At 51.2% G+C, this 15598-nt stretch overlaps 1 protein-coding gene across 4 annotated transcripts in view; it reads right to left on the bottom strand.

Moving 5' to 3' along the window:
• Positions 1 to 1410: 1410 nt before the first annotated feature.
• The window catches only part of NIBAN3 (niban apoptosis regulator 3), a 32306-nt gene continuing 18118 nt past the window's right edge, over positions 1411 to 15598 (bottom strand). The window contains exons 8-15 of one of the 4 annotated variants that reach the window (XM_034945319.3): positions 15424 to 15586; positions 14596 to 14786; positions 12916 to 13074; positions 11777 to 11893; positions 11579 to 11686; positions 8412 to 8523; positions 5683 to 5766; positions 1411 to 3440 (exon numbers count right to left, since the gene is read on the bottom strand). In XM_034945319.3, coding sequence (XP_034801210.3) covers positions 3328 to 3440; positions 5683 to 5766; positions 8412 to 8523; positions 11579 to 11686; positions 11777 to 11893; positions 12916 to 13074; positions 14596 to 14786; positions 15424 to 15586 — 1047 coding nt within the window. In that variant the 3' untranslated portion in view covers positions 1411 to 3327. Of the gene's footprint in view, positions 5767 to 8411; positions 8524 to 8980; positions 9987 to 11578; positions 11687 to 11776; positions 11894 to 12915; positions 13075 to 14595; positions 14787 to 15423; positions 15587 to 15598 lie in introns of those variants that run through there. The other 3 variants (XM_055103779.2, XM_055103780.2, XM_055103781.2) reach the window with 3 other exon arrangements.

The following is a 15598-nucleotide window of genomic DNA, read 5'->3' as shown; positions in this document are numbered from 1 at the left end:
TCTCACAGGGATGTCATTGAGGGTTGTGGAGAATAAAGGTCATGACGTCCACAGACCTGGCGTCACATTCAGTCCCCGCCTTGGGCTTGCTATATGTGAGCCTCAGTCTGTCCATCTATAAAATGAGATCATAGAGACCCTATAGGGTTGGCGTGAAAATAGAGCCAGGACATGATAATGGACCGTTCTGAGCACAAGCTCTTCCAGAGACAAGGGCCATGTTTTCATGGAAACGCTGTCAAGGGATTGTTTTCCAATACTCTAGAGCCGCATTTTCAAATTGATTGACTTAGTATTACACTTTTTTTTTTTTTGAGACGGAGTCTGGCTTTGTTGCCCGGGCTGGAGTGCAGTGGTGCAACATAGCAAGACGGTGCCTCTATTTTTAAAAACAATAAAAACTTTAAAAAATACATCTGAACATTATTATTATTTTCTTTTTCTTTTTTTTTTTTTTTTTTTTTTTTTTGAGACAGCGTCTCACTCTATTGCCCCGGCTAGAGTACAGTGGCGCGATCTCGGCTCACTGCAACCTCCGCCTCCCGGGTTCAAGCGATTCTCCTGCTTCAGCCTCCTGAGTAGCTGGGACTACAGGCACGCGCCACCACGCCCGGCTTTTTTGTGTTTATAGTAGAGATGGGGTTTCACCATATTGGCCAGGCTGGTCTCGAACTCCTGACCTCCTGATCTGCCCACCTCAGCCTCCCAAAGTGCTGGGATTACAGGCGTGAGCCACCGCGCCCAGCTTATTATTATTATTTTCACAGAGAGGGTCTTACTCTGTGGCTCAGGCTAGAGTGCAGTGGTGTGATCACATGATCATGGCTCACTGCAGCCTCAACCTCCTGGGCTCAACTGATCCTCCTGCCTCAGCCTCCCAAGTAGCTGGGACTACAAGTGCACTCAACCACGCCCAGCTAATTTTTAAATTTTTTTGTAGAGATGGAGTCTCACTATGTTGCCCCGGCTGTTCTCAAACTCCTGGGCTCAAGTAATCCTCCCCCTTCAGCCTCCCAAACTGCTGGGATTACCAGTGAGCCATCATGCCCCGCTAAAACTTAATTTTTAAGAATGATACAGGCCAGGTGCAGTGGCTCACGCCTGTAATCCCAGCATTTTGGGAGGCTGAGGCAGGCAGATCACTTGAGGTCAGGAGTTCGAGACCAGCCTGGTCAATATGGTGAAGCCCCATTTCTTCTAAAAACACAAAAAATTAGCCGGTCATGGTGGCGCTTCGCCTGTAATCCCAGCTACTCCGGAGGCCGAGGAAGGAGAATCACTTGAACCCAGGAGGTGGAGGTTGCAGTGAGCCAAAATCGCACCACTGCACTCCAGCCTGGGTGACAGAGTGAGACACCGTCTCAAAAAAAAAAAAAAAGGTAAAAACAAATTTACACTCTGTGGACTTGATGAGGAAAGGTCTTTTCATATTAAGTAAGAAAAAGGAGGTGACAAGATACATCCCATCCCATCTGGAAGGATTTAGACCCAAGGGCAAACAATGGTTTTCTCAAAAGGGGCAGGATGACAAATTCTTGTAGCTGCAATTGTTCCAGAATTAACATCTACATCCCGTCCGGGGTAAAAGGAAGACAGCTAAAGAAGCCTATGAAGTGCAAATGTATTGAGCAAATGTATTTCGGAAGGTGGGGTTGGAGGGAAATAGGTGGAAAGGTCAGGAATATCTCATTGTCTTGGGGTAGGCTGAAAACTCCAGACAGAATGGGAGGAAACGGTCTCCAGGGAGTGTGAAAGTCCCTCTGCAAGCTGAACCAAGAACACAGGGGAATCCCTGTGGAACCCACTCCGGAAGCAGCTGCAAGACAGCAGAGAAGCTGCTAATATCCAGTTAGCAGATGACTTTGCTGGCAAGCAGAGGAAGTCGGTAAAAGCTTGTCTCCCAGCCAGGAAACTTGACACCAAGTTAAGATTTGGAGCTAGGAAACAAACCCAAAAGGCTCACAGCAAGCGGAGAAAAAAACCCCAAAATCTGTAACCTGTATCACAAAGCTTTCACATCCTTCAGATATAAAGAGTTATTAGATATCAATAAGAAAAATACAAACACTCCTGAAAAGTAGAAAAAAGCTAGGAACAGGCAATTCACTGAAATTAAAAAAAAAAAAACTACAAACATGTAAATGGCTAATCAACATATTTGGATCTTGTTTTTTGAGACAGGGTTTCACTCCCATCACCCAGGCTGGAGTGCAGTGGTGCAATCACCACTGCACTGCAGCCTTGACTTCCCAGGCTCAGGTAAATCTCCCATCTCAGCCCAGCTTCTTTTAAATTTTATTTATTTATTTATTTTATTTTTTAGTAGAGACAGGTTTCACCACATTGCCCAAGCTGGCCTCAAAACTCCTTGGCTCAAGCAATCCACCTGTCTCAGCCTCCCAAAGTGCTGGGATGACAGGCGTGAGCCACGACTCCCGGCCGCTAATTTTGTATTTTTTGTAGAGACGAGGTCTCACTATGTTGGCCAGGCTGGTCTTGAACTCCTGAGCTCAAGTGATCTGCCCGCCTCAGCCTCCCAAAGTGCTGGGATTACAGGTGTGCACTGCCACGCCTGGCCATAATAAACTTATTTGTAAGTTTAATTTAGTCAAAGAAATTCAAAATAAAATCATGAGATTTCCGTGTGTGTCTAATTGGCATAGCTTTTTTCTTTTTATGAAAAGTCCTAGTGTTTAGAAAGGATTTGGAGGCTGGACATGGTGGATCACTCCTATAATCCTAGCACTTTGGGAGGCCAAGGCAGGAGGATTGCTTGAGTCCAGGAGTTTGAGATCAGCCTGGGCAGCATAGCGAGAACTTGTCTCTATTATTTAAAAAAAAAAAATTAGGCCACGTGTGGTGGCTCACACCTGTAATCCCAGCACTTTGGGAGGCTGAGGCGGGCAGATCACTTAAGGACAGGAGTTCGAGACCAGCCTGGCCAACATGGTGAAACCCCATCTCTACTAAAAACACAAAAATTAACCAGGCATGGTGGCGGGTGCCTGAAATCTCAGCTACTCGGGAGGCTGAGGCAGGAGAATCGCTTGAACCCGGGAGGCGGAGGTTGCAGTGAGCTGAGATCCTGCCACTGCACTCCAGCCCGGGTGACAGAGCAAGACTCCGTCTCAAAAAAAAAAAAAATTTAAAATAAAGAAAGGCTTGGGGAAAATACACAAATAAATGCTGCTGCTCGGAGTATAAAATGGCACAGTTTTCTGAAGTTGCAGGGGTTACAAAAGCCTAAAGATGGCACATCTGTCTTGGCCCAGAAATTCCACTTGTAGACATTTATCCAATAGAAACAAGATAGATGTGGGTGAAGATTCAGCTCCGGAATGTTCCTCGAGAAGGCGGTGGGCAGAGTGGCTGGATCTGGGCACCAGAGTCTGGCTGCCTGGGACAAGCCCCTCCTTCCCGCTCAGCCTCAGTTTCCTCATCTGTATAATGGAAAATATACGGACGTCAAAAATCAGATGTGTCAGATGCCTGGCATGTAATAAGTGCTTAAAAAATCAGAGTTAATAAGAGATGTTGGCTGGGCGCAATGGCTCATGCCTGTAATCCCAGCACTTTGGGAGGCCAAGGATCAGGAGTTCAAGACCAGCTTGGCCAACATGGTGAAACCTCGTCTCTACTAAAAATACAAAAATTAGCTGGGCATGGTGGTGGGCGCCTGTAATCCCAGCTACTCGGGAGGCTGAGGCATGAGAATCGCTTGAACCCGAGAGGCAGAGGTTGCAGTTAGCCGAGATCGCGCCATGGCACTCCAGCCCGGGTGACAAGAGCGAAACTCCATCTCAAAAAAAAAAAAGAAATGTAGGCCGGGTGCAGTGGCTCATGCTTGTAATCCCAGCACTTTGGGAGGCCGAGGCAGGTGGATCACCTGAGGTCAGGAGTTCAAAATCAGCCTGGCCAACATGGTGAAACCCCGTGTCTACTAAAAATACAAAAGTAGCCGGGCGTGGTGGTGGATGCCTGTAATCCCAGCTACTGGGGAGGCTGAGGCAGGAGAATTGCTTGAACCCGCAAGGTGGAGGTTACAGTGAGCCAAGATGCTGCCACTGCACTCCAGCCTGGTGACAGAGCGACACTCCGTCTCAATAAATAAATAAATAAATAAATAAATAAAAAGAAAAAGAAATGTATAAGCAGCCAAAAGATGAAAGGGTGAAGGATAGGAGAGAAGGTTCTCAGAAAAGGAGCTAAAAGCAGCTCCTAAACCTCCCGGACAAAGGTGAGGGGCACCAGTGAGGCTACCCTGGTGGACAGCCCTCTGTTGAAATGACAAACACACATACTTTAAATTCTGAGGTTTCCCATTGCGGGATTTGCCCACAGGAACCTGCATTTGCAAAAAAAAAAAAAAAAAAAAAAAGTATGTACAAGATTAATCCCTGTGGCATTGGCTGTTAGTATGGAAGACTAGAAACCAAATGCCTGTTGGTTTGGTTCTGGTTAAATAAATTCAGGGGCCCATCTACAATCCCTCACGTCCAATTGCAAATCCTGAAATATTCTAACACTCATGTTTGTATTTGTTAGTTTGTGTTTTTGAGACAGGGTCTCTCTCTGTGGCCCAGGCTAGAGGGCAGTGGTGCAATCATAGTTCAATGCCACCCCATCTCCACGGCTCAAGTAATCCTCCCACCTGGGCCTCCCGGCTAGCTGGGACTACAGGTGCATTCCACCACACTCAACTAATTTTTAAAATTTTTGTAGAGACAGGGTCTTGCTATGTTGTCCAGGCTGGTCTCAAACTCCCAGGCTCAAGCAATCCACCTATCTTGGCCTCCCAGAGTGCTGGGATTCCAGGCATGAGCCACTGTGCCTGGCCTTAGAAGTCTTTCTAGGACTGTTTAACTATTTATCCAAGTTAGTGTAAATATTGATCAGTTTCTCTGTCCCAGATCAGCTAGGAAGTGTATTAGTTAGCTATTGCTGCATAAAAAAATTATCCCCCAAATTATGCCCATCTTGCAAGCTCTTGCTGGTGGTAAACCTAAGGCCCCTGTCACTACAATCTCCCTTTCCAAGTTGGCGACAGGAAGTAGCCATTGGGAGATGCCCCCTAAGTCCTAGGATTAGAGATGGGATACAGATCACATCTGTAATCCCAGCACTTTGGGAGGCTGAGGCAGTCAGATCATGTGAGGTCAGGAGTTCGAGACCAGCCTGGCCAACATGGTGAAACCCCATCTCTATTAAAAATACAAAAATTAGCTGGGCATGGTGGCATGCGCCGCCTGTAGTCCCAGCTACTCGGGAGGCTGAGGCAGGAGATTCACTTGAACCTGGGAGGAGGAGGTTGCAGTGAGCTGAGATTATGCATTCCAGCCTGGGCAACAGATCTAGACTCTGTCTCAAAAAAAAAAAAAAAAAAAAGAGAGCGAGAGAGAGAGATGGGACACAAATTCACCACAATCTCAGCCCCCCAGGGCTGAGCTCACATGCATATCAGAGCCTGGGTTTAGAGGGTCCCTCTGTGGCTCAGATGCACTCCACAACTTCCCACTGAGCTTGTTCACAAGCTTGGCCAGGCTGGCTGGGTAAGGAGACAAAGTGCATTCTGTTCCGTCCATGAACCCACACTCATGACAATCCCATACACCCCATGTGGGCCTCCACCTCCCCACCCCCAGCAATCACTGGCATGTTTCAGAAGCCTGTGAAGTTCCCCACCTGCTCCCTCCTGTTCCCATGGGACCTCCAAGCAGCCGTCCAGAGTACAGGATACATCATTGGCACCAAGGGTCTTTTTCAATTCTGAAATGAGATGAACTCTTGGACACACCTGGGGAAGCCCAGGCATCAAGGGGCTTCCCTGCATTTTCCCAGAGAGACTACAAATGTCTCAAGCAGAAATCCTAAAGAGGTGGCTCACATAGAGCCTCTCTTCAAGCCCGCACCCATGGCAGACATTGCTAACCGATCCCTGCACCCTTCACTGAGCCTGGACACTGCCAGTCCCACCTCCCAACATGCTGCTCTAGGCAGACATCACAAATCAATTCAGGATGGACCCACTTAAGGATACATAAAATCTTTAGGAAGAGAAACTTATTGAGGTCAACTGTTTCTGGATTTAATTCTGCAGTCAGAAAATAGCTTTTTTTCCTATTTAAAACTTCTGCTATTTTAAGGAAGCTCCATTTTTCTTGTTTAGATGCTCACAGACACATCCTCTCCCTCATTCCCTGGCTCCCAAGAACCCACCATCTATGGGGGTGTCTCCCAACTCTCTGACCTCACCTTATTTAAAAAAAAAAAACAACTTTTTTTTTTGAGATGGAGTCTCGCTCTGTCGCCCAGGCTGGAGTGCAGTGGTGCAATCTCGGCTCACTGCAAGCTCCGCCTCCTGGGTTCATGCCATTCTCCTGCCTCAGCCTCCCAAGTAGCTGGGACTACAGGCATGTGCCACCATGCCCAGCTAATTTTTGTATTTTTAGTAGAGACGGGGTTTCACCATGTTGGCCAAGCTGGTCTCAAACTCCTGACCTCCAGTGATCCACCCTCCTCAACCTCCCAAAGTGCTGGGTTTACAGGCGTGAGCCACAGTGCCTGGCTGCTGAACTCACCTTCTATGTCTGTTCTTCCTCTTTCCTTCAAATGAGGGCTCTTTGAGATTCCCCTCTGTTCTCCACACACCTTCCCTGGCTTGTGGAACCCCTCTCCTTCACTTAGTGACACCTGAAGCCCAACACTTCTGGCACCTCCAGCTCCCACCCGCACCTCCCTCCTAGACTCTGTTCCCTTGGCTGCTGCCCCTGCTGGGGCCTGTCCTTTGTTCCCAGAACCGGGGCCTCAGCCTCCTCCCTCACTTCCAGTCTGGCTTCTGTTGACCTCTGCTCACACACCCTCCATGGCTCCCCACTGCCTGCACCGTAAGTCTAAATTCCTCTGCCTGTCATTCAAGGCCCTGTGCATCTTCCAGCAGCCTCCAGCCTCCCGCTCCGTGCCCTCGTGCTGGCTGCACGGATGCTGACATTCCCTGAATCCCCACTGCATTCTGTTCACCCCCCAATCAGTGCACACATCTCAGTGATCATGGGCATTAATTAATCCATGAATGAACTCAGGAAGCAGGAGGGAGAAAGATGTTTCTGGAGCTCCTTCCCAGCTCGGGAGCTCCTAAGAGGCCAACTCCAAGTCTGAAAACCTCTAGGGCCTCAATGCCAGCCCAGAGAAAAACAGGGAGTGGTTGTTAAATGAATAAATTTAAATGTCTATCCGTAGTTTTGTTTGTTTTAAGACGGAGTCTCTCACGCCGGTAATCCCAGCACTTTGGGAGGCCAAGGCAGGCGGATCACGAGGTCATGAGTTCGAGACCAGCCTGGCCAACATAGTGAAATCCCGTCTCTACTAAAAATTCAAAAATTAGCCAGGTGTGCTGGCATGCACCTGTAGTCCTAGCTACTCGGAGGCTGAGACAGGAGAATGGCTTGAACCCAGAAGGCGGAGGTTGCAGTGAGCCGAGACCACGCCATTGCACTCCTGCCTGGGTGACAGAGTGAGACTCTGTCTCAAAAATAAAATAAAAAATAAAAGATGGAGTCTTGGCCGGGTGCGGTGGCTCACGCCTGTAATCCCAGCGCTTTGGGAGCCCAAGCGGGGAGGATCTCGATGTCAGGAGTTTGAGACCAGCCTGACCAACATGGTGAAACCCCATCTCTACTAAAAATACAAAAATTAGCTGGGCGTGGTGGCACATGCCTGTAGTCCCAGCTACTCAGGAGGCTGAGGCAGGAGAATCACTTGAACCCAGGAGGCGGAGGTTGCAGTGAGCCAAGATCGTTCCACTGCACTCCAGCCTGGGCGACAGAGCGAGACTCTGTCTCAAAAAAAAAAAAAAAAAAAAGACATAGTCTCATTCTGTCGCCAGGCTGCAGCGCAGTGGCGCGATCTTGGCTCACTGCAACCTCCACCTCCTGGGTTCAAGCAATTCTGCTGCCTCAGCCTCCTGAGTAGCTGGGACTACAGGCATGTGCCATCATGCCCGGCTAATTTTTTGTATTTTTAGTAGACACGGGGTTTCACCATGTTGGTCAGGCTGGTCTCAAACTCCTGACCTCAAGTGATCTGCCCACCTCAGCCTTCCAAAGTGCTGGGATTACAGGTGTGAGCCACCACACCCAGCCTCTATCAGTAGTTTTTGAACTCTGCCTCCTTCTTCTCATCCTGAGAACTCCTATACATCCCTCACAGCCCCAATGCAATGGCCCTTCCTTCAGAGAGTATCCATCCCTGCCCCTCTGAGCTCCTCTACCCTGGACCCCCTCAGGCCAAGTCCTGACTTAAGGTCAAATGGCAAGTATTCACAGGAAGTGAGAGTCGATGTGGCCCTGGTGGGGCTCGGTACATACAGCCAGGGGACACCAGGCTCCTCTGAGCCTTGGCAGGGCGGGACTCACCTTGGTCAATCCTCTGCAGTAAGCACCCCCGGATGACGTCCTCATAGATGCCCTCAGTGGTCAGAGCCTGGCTGCCCACGGCAAGGACATCCCCCTCGAACTCAGGCAGCTCCTGGAACCATGGCGGGTTAGGGGCTCGGATGGAGAGGAGGGCCCCTCTAGAGGCGTACAACACAGGCTTCTGCCCTAGCCCTGGGCCTGATTAGCTGTGGGGTTGGGGGGCGGGGCTTGGGCCTTAGTTTCCTTATCTTTATTTTTAAATATTTTTATTTTAAAATAAACAGGCCGGGTGCGGTGGCTCATGCCTGTAATCCCAGCACTTTGGTTGGCTGAGGTGGGCGGATCATGAGGTCAGGAGTTCAAGACCAGCCTGACCAACATGGTGAAACCCCCGTCTCTACTAAAAGTACAAAAATTAGTTGGGCGTGGTGGTGGGTTGTGGGCGGCAAGCCACCCAGGTGCTGAGGCAAGAGACCGAGGACATGAGCTGTTCCAGTATAATAAAATATAAAACAAGAATAGTTATACCAGATATAGATCTTAGATATGATTATATATGAATATCATTAATGATTAGTTGGTAGCAGTTACTCTTTATTCCAATATTATAATAATCCTCACTCTACAATCATAACCTTGGAAAAACCAGGCCATACAGAGATAGGAGCTGAGGGGACATAGTGAGGTATGACCGGAAGACAAGAGTGCGAGCCTTCTGTTATGCTCGGACAGGGCCAGCAGAAGGGCTCCTTGGTCTAGCGGTGACGCCAGCGTCTGGGAAGATGCCTGTTGCCAGGCAGACCGTGGTCTAGCGGTAGCGAAAAGTGTCAAGGAAAAACACCGGCTACTTAGCAGACCAGGAAAGGGAGTCTCCTTTTCTCCGGGGGAGTTTAGAGAAGACTCTGCTCCTCCACCTCTTGTGGAGGGCCTGGTATCAGTCAGGCTTGCCCACAGTTATCCAGAGGCCTAACCGTCTCCCTGTGATGCTGTGCTTCAGTGGTCACGCTCCTAGTCCGCCTTCATGTTCCATCCTGTACACCTGGCTCTGCCTTCTAGATAGCAGTAGTCAGTTAGTGAAAGTACTAAAAGTCTCTGATATGCAGAAATAATGGCGTAAGCTGTCTTTCTCTTTGTCTCCTCTCTCTCTCTGCCTCAGCTGCCAGGCAGGGAGGGGCCCCCTGTCCAGTGGACACATGACCCACGTGACCTTACCTATCATTGGAGATGACTCACACTCTTTACCCTGCCCCTTTTGCTTTGTATCCAATAAATAACAGCGCAGCCAGACATTTGGGGCCACTACCGGTCTCCGCAACTTGGTAGTAGTGGTCCCCCGGGCTCAGCTGTCTTTTCTTTTATCTCTTTGTCTTGTGTCTTTATTTCTACACTCTCTTGTCTCTGCACACAGGGAGAGACCCACCGACCCTGTGGGGCTGGTCCCTATAGCGGGTGCCTGTAATCCCAGCTACTTGGGAGGCTGAGATGGGAGGATCGCTTGAACCTGGGAGGTGGAGGTTGCAGTGAGCCAAGATCACACCACTGCACTACAGCCTGGGCGACAGAGTGAGACTCCGTCTAAAAATAAAATAAAAATAAAATAAAATAAAATAAAATAAAATAAAATAAATAAAATAGTCTCGCTCTGTCACCCAGGCTGGACTACAGGGGTGCAGTCATGGCTCGCTGCAGCCTTGACCTCCCAGGCTCAAGCGATCCTCCCACCTCAGCCTCCCAAGTAGCTTGGACTACAGGCGTGCACCACCACACCTGGTGAATTCTTGTATTTTTTTGTAGAGGTGGGGTCTCACTATCCCAAAGTGCTGCTATTACAGGCATGTGCCACCACACCTGGCCTCAGTTTCCTTATCTTTAAAATGGACTCAGTGGCCCATATTCTCTAGTGTTGTGGAAAGGATTCATGGGATTAATTAGGCACAGCAAATCACACCTCACAGGGAATAGTATGAGTGTCTCAGCTGAGACTTCCCCAATTCCCAGCCACTTCCTCTAGAGGATTCTGTTTGTACCCATGTCAGACACCCGCCTGGTGCCCATGAGCCCTGTGTGCCTAGGTATCTAGGACTCCCCCTGACCTCCTTCCCACTCTTCCACTCACTGAGCTTCAGCCACACCCACCTTGTCACTGTTCCTCCAACACACCAGGCACGGTCAGGCCTCAGGGCCTTTGCACATGCTGTGCCCTCTGCCTGGAATGCCCTTCCTGGGACATGGCCCATGCCTTCATTTCACAGGGACATCCTTCCTGACTCCCTGGTAACTCCCCACCCAACCCTTACCCACACTCTCCATCCACCTCCTCCCTCCACTGATGCCCATGTCACCAGGTGATATGCGATGTGTGGGACCCATCCCAGCTCTTCTGTGGCAGACACAGGGTAATGATCCCCATCATAGGTGAAGCACAGGGCATTGTGGAAGCCCAGAAAAGCCACCTGACCCAGCTCCAGGGCTCAGGGTATGGAAGTCTCTTTTTTTGAGACAGGCCCTTGCTCTGTTGCCCAGGCTGGAGTGCAGTGGTGCGATCCTAGCTCACTGCAGCCTCGACTTCCTAGGCTCAATTGATCCTCCCACCTCTTGGCCTCCAGAGTAGCTGGGACCACAGGCACATGCTGTCATGCCTGGCTAACTTCTGTATTTTTATAGAGATGGAGTTTCACTATGTTGTACAGACTGATCTCCTGGCCTCAAGCAATCCCCACACTTTGGCCTCCCAAAGTGCTAGGATTAAGGTCAAATGGTCTCTAATGATCAAAGAACATTCTTTTTTTTTTTTTTTTTTTTTTTTTGAGACGGAGTTTCACTCTGTCGCCCAGGCTGGAGTGCAATGGCGCGATCTCGGCTCACTGCAACCTTCCCCTCCCGGGTTCAAGCGATTTTCCTGCTTCAGCCTCCTGAGTAGCTGGAATTACAGGCGCCCATCACCATGCCTGGCTAATTTTTTGTATTTTTAGTAGAGACAGGGTTTCACTATGTTAGCCAGGCTAGTCTCGAACTCCTGACCTTGTGATCTGCCTGCCTTGGCCTCCCAAATTGCTGGGATTACAGGCGTGAGCCACTGCGCCCAGCCTCAAAGAGCATTCTTGCCCACTTTAAGTGGATGCATGGTGATGCTGTCAGACCCTCTTGCACGCTTCCCATTAACTCACCTTTTTGCAGCCTGGCTCGAGTTGGCTCAGCACAAAAGGTAAAAAGATGCAGAGACCCCAGCCTCGGATGAACCTCCTCTGCGCCGACCCGCTGTCCGATGTGAATTTCTGCACAACACACCCAGCGGTGCATCCAGCAACCATCTGAGCACCCAGGCCCACTGCCACCCCATGCCACCCCGTACCCACAGAACACACCTTCAGCACGCGCCCCCTGACTCTCTCCAGCCTCTGGGCAGCCTGGTCACAGTTGAGGACCGTCGTCAGACACTGGTCAGCCAGCTGCAGGAAGGTGGCCACGGCGTCAGCCATGAGCTGTGGGAGGAGATGCTATGATGACCCCAGAATCTGTGCTCCAGCCTCCCGGGCCCCACTCCTGCCCAGCTGACCCCTTCTCAGCATCCAGCCTGCTCCAACCAGCCATCTCTGCCCAACCTCCTCCTCCTTGTCCCAGGAAACACCTTTCCCCTCCTCTCAGGACCTGGGGATTGTCTAGTCTGTGGGGGACTATGTGCAAACTGACAGAAAGCCCCTTCCCTCTGGGGGATGGTGCCAGGATGCCCAGAATGGGGAGTAGGGAGCCAGCCAGAGTTCAGCCTCCTCCACTGAGTGCTTTTGTGCAGTGCACAAACTGAACAACTGTGCCAGGTAGTGCTGGATCATCTCACTCTCTGTCTTCTTCTGTCACCATGTCCATCAGCAGGTCCCATCTCAGACTTTAAAACACTTATTGCTTCTCCCCACTGACATCCCCCATCCTGGTGCAGGCCTCCTCCCTGCCTCCTCTTTTCCTGCCCCCAACAGCCTGTGCTCCCTATGGCAGGCAGAGCTTCCTAAACCTTAAATCCAGCCATGCCCTCCCCCTGCTCACATACCTGCTCTGGCTCCCCATTGCCCTCAGGAAAGAGCTCACCCCTTAGCCCCCCGCTTAAGGCACTGCGCGATCTGCCCGTCCATGTCGCCGGCCTATCTTCCCCATTTCTGAAAAATTGCTCCACGTTCCCCAAATGCAGACAAGCACTCTCAACACTATTCACTCGGGACTGGTGGCAACCCCATTCCTCCCATTGCTCTCCCATGTTGGAAGTCCCCTCCTCCTGAAAGTCCTGTCAACCCCAGAGGTGGATCAGGAACGTCCTTGGCGCTCCCTGTACACCCTGCCCCAGCTCTGTCCACCATATGTGGCTGCTGCCTGGTCACGGGCTCATGTCCCCATGAGACTGGCAGCCCCGCTGAGTTGTCTCGATCATCGTGGTCTCTCCAGGGCACACTTAGCAGGAGCTCAGTGGAGGCTGTCTTCACAGCCTGGCCTCATCCCAGCCTCCTCTCACCCTCACCTGCTGTGCAAGATCTTGGGCCCCAAACACGAGGCTCTGCATCCCCAGAAAGCCAAACGGTTCTGCCAGCTGCCCCAAGCGCCCCCGGCTCCGCTCGGCCTCACGGTAGCATGTCTGCATCAGCGCCAAGTCCCACGGCATCTCCCCAAATGAGTAAACCTGTGCTCCCGGAAGCAGTTTTGGGGGAAAAATGCTGTCAGCTGATTGCAAAGGGCCAAGGACCCCATTACCAATTCACCAAAGGAGAAACACAAATGAAAATACATCCCGTCTCAGCTGTCACCAAAGAAACTCATAATACAATAGCGGTGGGCCAGGCATGGTGGCTCACACCTGTAGTCCCATCAGTTTGGGAGGCCGAGGTGGGTGGATCACTTGAGGTGAGGAGTTCGATACCAGCCTGGCCAACATGGTGAAACCCTGTCTCAACTAAAAATACAAAAATTAGCTAGGTGTAGTGGCACACACCTGTACTCCCAGCTACTTGGGAGGCTGAGGCATGAGAATTGCTTGAACCCAGGAGGTTGCAGTGAGCCAAGATCGCACCACTGCACTTCAGCCTGGGCGGCAAAATGAGACTCTGTCTCAAAAATAAAATAAAATAAAATAAAATAAAATAAAATAAAATAAGTAGCAGTGAGGCACGGTGTCATGGACATAAAATGATAAAACCTGAAAAAACTATAACAAGCGATGCTGGCACAATTGAGAGGAAATGAGCACATTTCCTGGCCCGGATCTGTGAATACCATCTCATGTTCTGTCTGTGCTGGGCCCTGGGGCTGCAGAAATGGAATACTCTAACCCAGTCTCTGCTTATAAATTAGGGGAGACAGAGTATAGAAATCACCCACAGTGGTATGAAAATCAGGCTGTGATAAGAGAAGCACAGGCTACTGCAAGGCATAGAGGGGATCAGGGACAGTTCCTGGAGAAGGTGATTAGGAAATGGAGGCTTAAGAATGAGTTGAAGGTTGCCTGGTACATAGTAGGTGCTATTCTATGTATGTATGTATGTATGTATGTATGTATGTATGTATGTATGTATTTTAGGTGCTACTTGTATATCAGATGCACTGAGGTGACCTGCCTTGAGCAGAATTCTCTGGGTTGTTGCCCTACAGGGGAATGGGAGGAGGAGTTTGGGGGGTGACCTCAGACTGATTTTGCTAAATTGCCACTTTTCTCATCCAACTCCTTTCCCCTCACGTTTTAAACTGTGTTCCATGGCCAGTGCGGTGGCTCAAGCCTGTAATCCCAGCACTTTGGGAGGCCAATGCAGGCAGATCGCTTGAGCCCAGGAGTTTGAGACCAGCCTGGGCAACAAAGCAAGACCCCCATCTCTACAAAAAAATTAAAAAATTAGCTGGGCTTGGTGGCGTGTGCCTGTATTTCCAGCTACTTGGGATGCTAAAGTAAGAGGATTGATTAAGCCCGGGAGGTCGAGGCTGCAGTGAGTTAAGATTGTGCCACTACACTTCAGCCAGGGCGACAGAGCGACACCCCTGTCTCAAAAACAAAAAACAAACAAAAACTGTGCTCCACTGACCATAGTATGGTGATGGGTCCACAATAAGTAAAAAGCAGCCTAGAACAAATTCAGTGAAGATTCTTCACAGGAAAGACTCAAGTTAACACATCACCCTCTGGCTCACTGAACCCCTACCCACGGGAGCTCACCTCCCTGCGCAGCCGCGTGCCCGAGGGGCTCTGGCGCAGGCGGTGGGACAGTCGGTCCATGCCTTGAGCCAGGAGGGTCCGCACTGCCTCGAGCGAGGCTTCCACGGTGCGCAGCAGGGTCTGCACGACCCGGGGCAGCTGCGGGTCCACCTCCCGGCGCAGGCACGACTCGAGCGGTCCCCTGATATTCGCTGGGAGTGGAAGACACTGGTCTGGAGTCCCCTCCGCAAGGTGCCTCACAGATGGGGATGTGCAGGGGCCCTCGTTCAGCAGGGCGAGGGGGACGCGAGCAGGGACGCTGAGCGCCCTCTTCTACCCATTGTAATGATGAGAAGACTGAGCCTCGGAGGGGCGGGCCCAGTCAGGATTCCCACCTGGGTCTTTGTAGGGGCCACCTTGGCCCACCGCTGCCCATGTATCAGCCTTTACCCCCGCCCCTCCTCCGCTGTTCTACTTCCCAGGCCCGCCCACCCGCATTGGCCCGGCTCTGGGCCTCAACTCCTCGAGCCTCAGCCTCAAGGCCACGCCTATCCCCCGCTGAGGCCCCGCCCTTTTTGTATCCAAGCCGCCCCCTTAGGACCTGGTTTCCTCGGGACAGACTCTAGGCCCCGCCCCCAGTGCCTCGACCACAAGACCACGCCCACCGTCTCGCTTTGGCCCCGCCCCTTCCCCACCCGTTCCCGGGCACATCCTAAGCTTGGCCCCGCCCCTCTCTGACCACGCCCCTCATTTTACATAACTCCAAGCCCATTCTTCGCTTAGGTCACGCCCCTTTTTCCCCAGCATCGCCTCGCCCCTCCCAGCCCAGGCTCCGCCCCCGGGCCTCACTCCTCAGCCGCCCAGCCACACGCGCCCGCTGCCGCAGCAGCTGGTCCACGTCCGGGCGGATCGTCTTCTCCAGCGACGCAAGCAGCTCGTCCTTTTCGGGCTGGAAGGCGCAGAGCCCGGCGGAGGCCCCGGCCAGGACAGCTGCGTGAACGGCGTCTAGAAGCTGCCCAGACCG

Source organism: Pan paniscus, chromosome 20 (genome assembly GCF_029289425.2).
Source record: "Pan paniscus chromosome 20, NHGRI_mPanPan1-v2.0_pri, whole genome shotgun sequence".
Taxonomy (NCBI): Eukaryota; Metazoa; Chordata; class Mammalia; order Primates; family Hominidae; genus Pan; species Pan paniscus.
The sequence above is the reverse complement of the archived record's forward strand: the minus strand, read 5'-3'. Positions and strand labels throughout refer to the sequence as shown.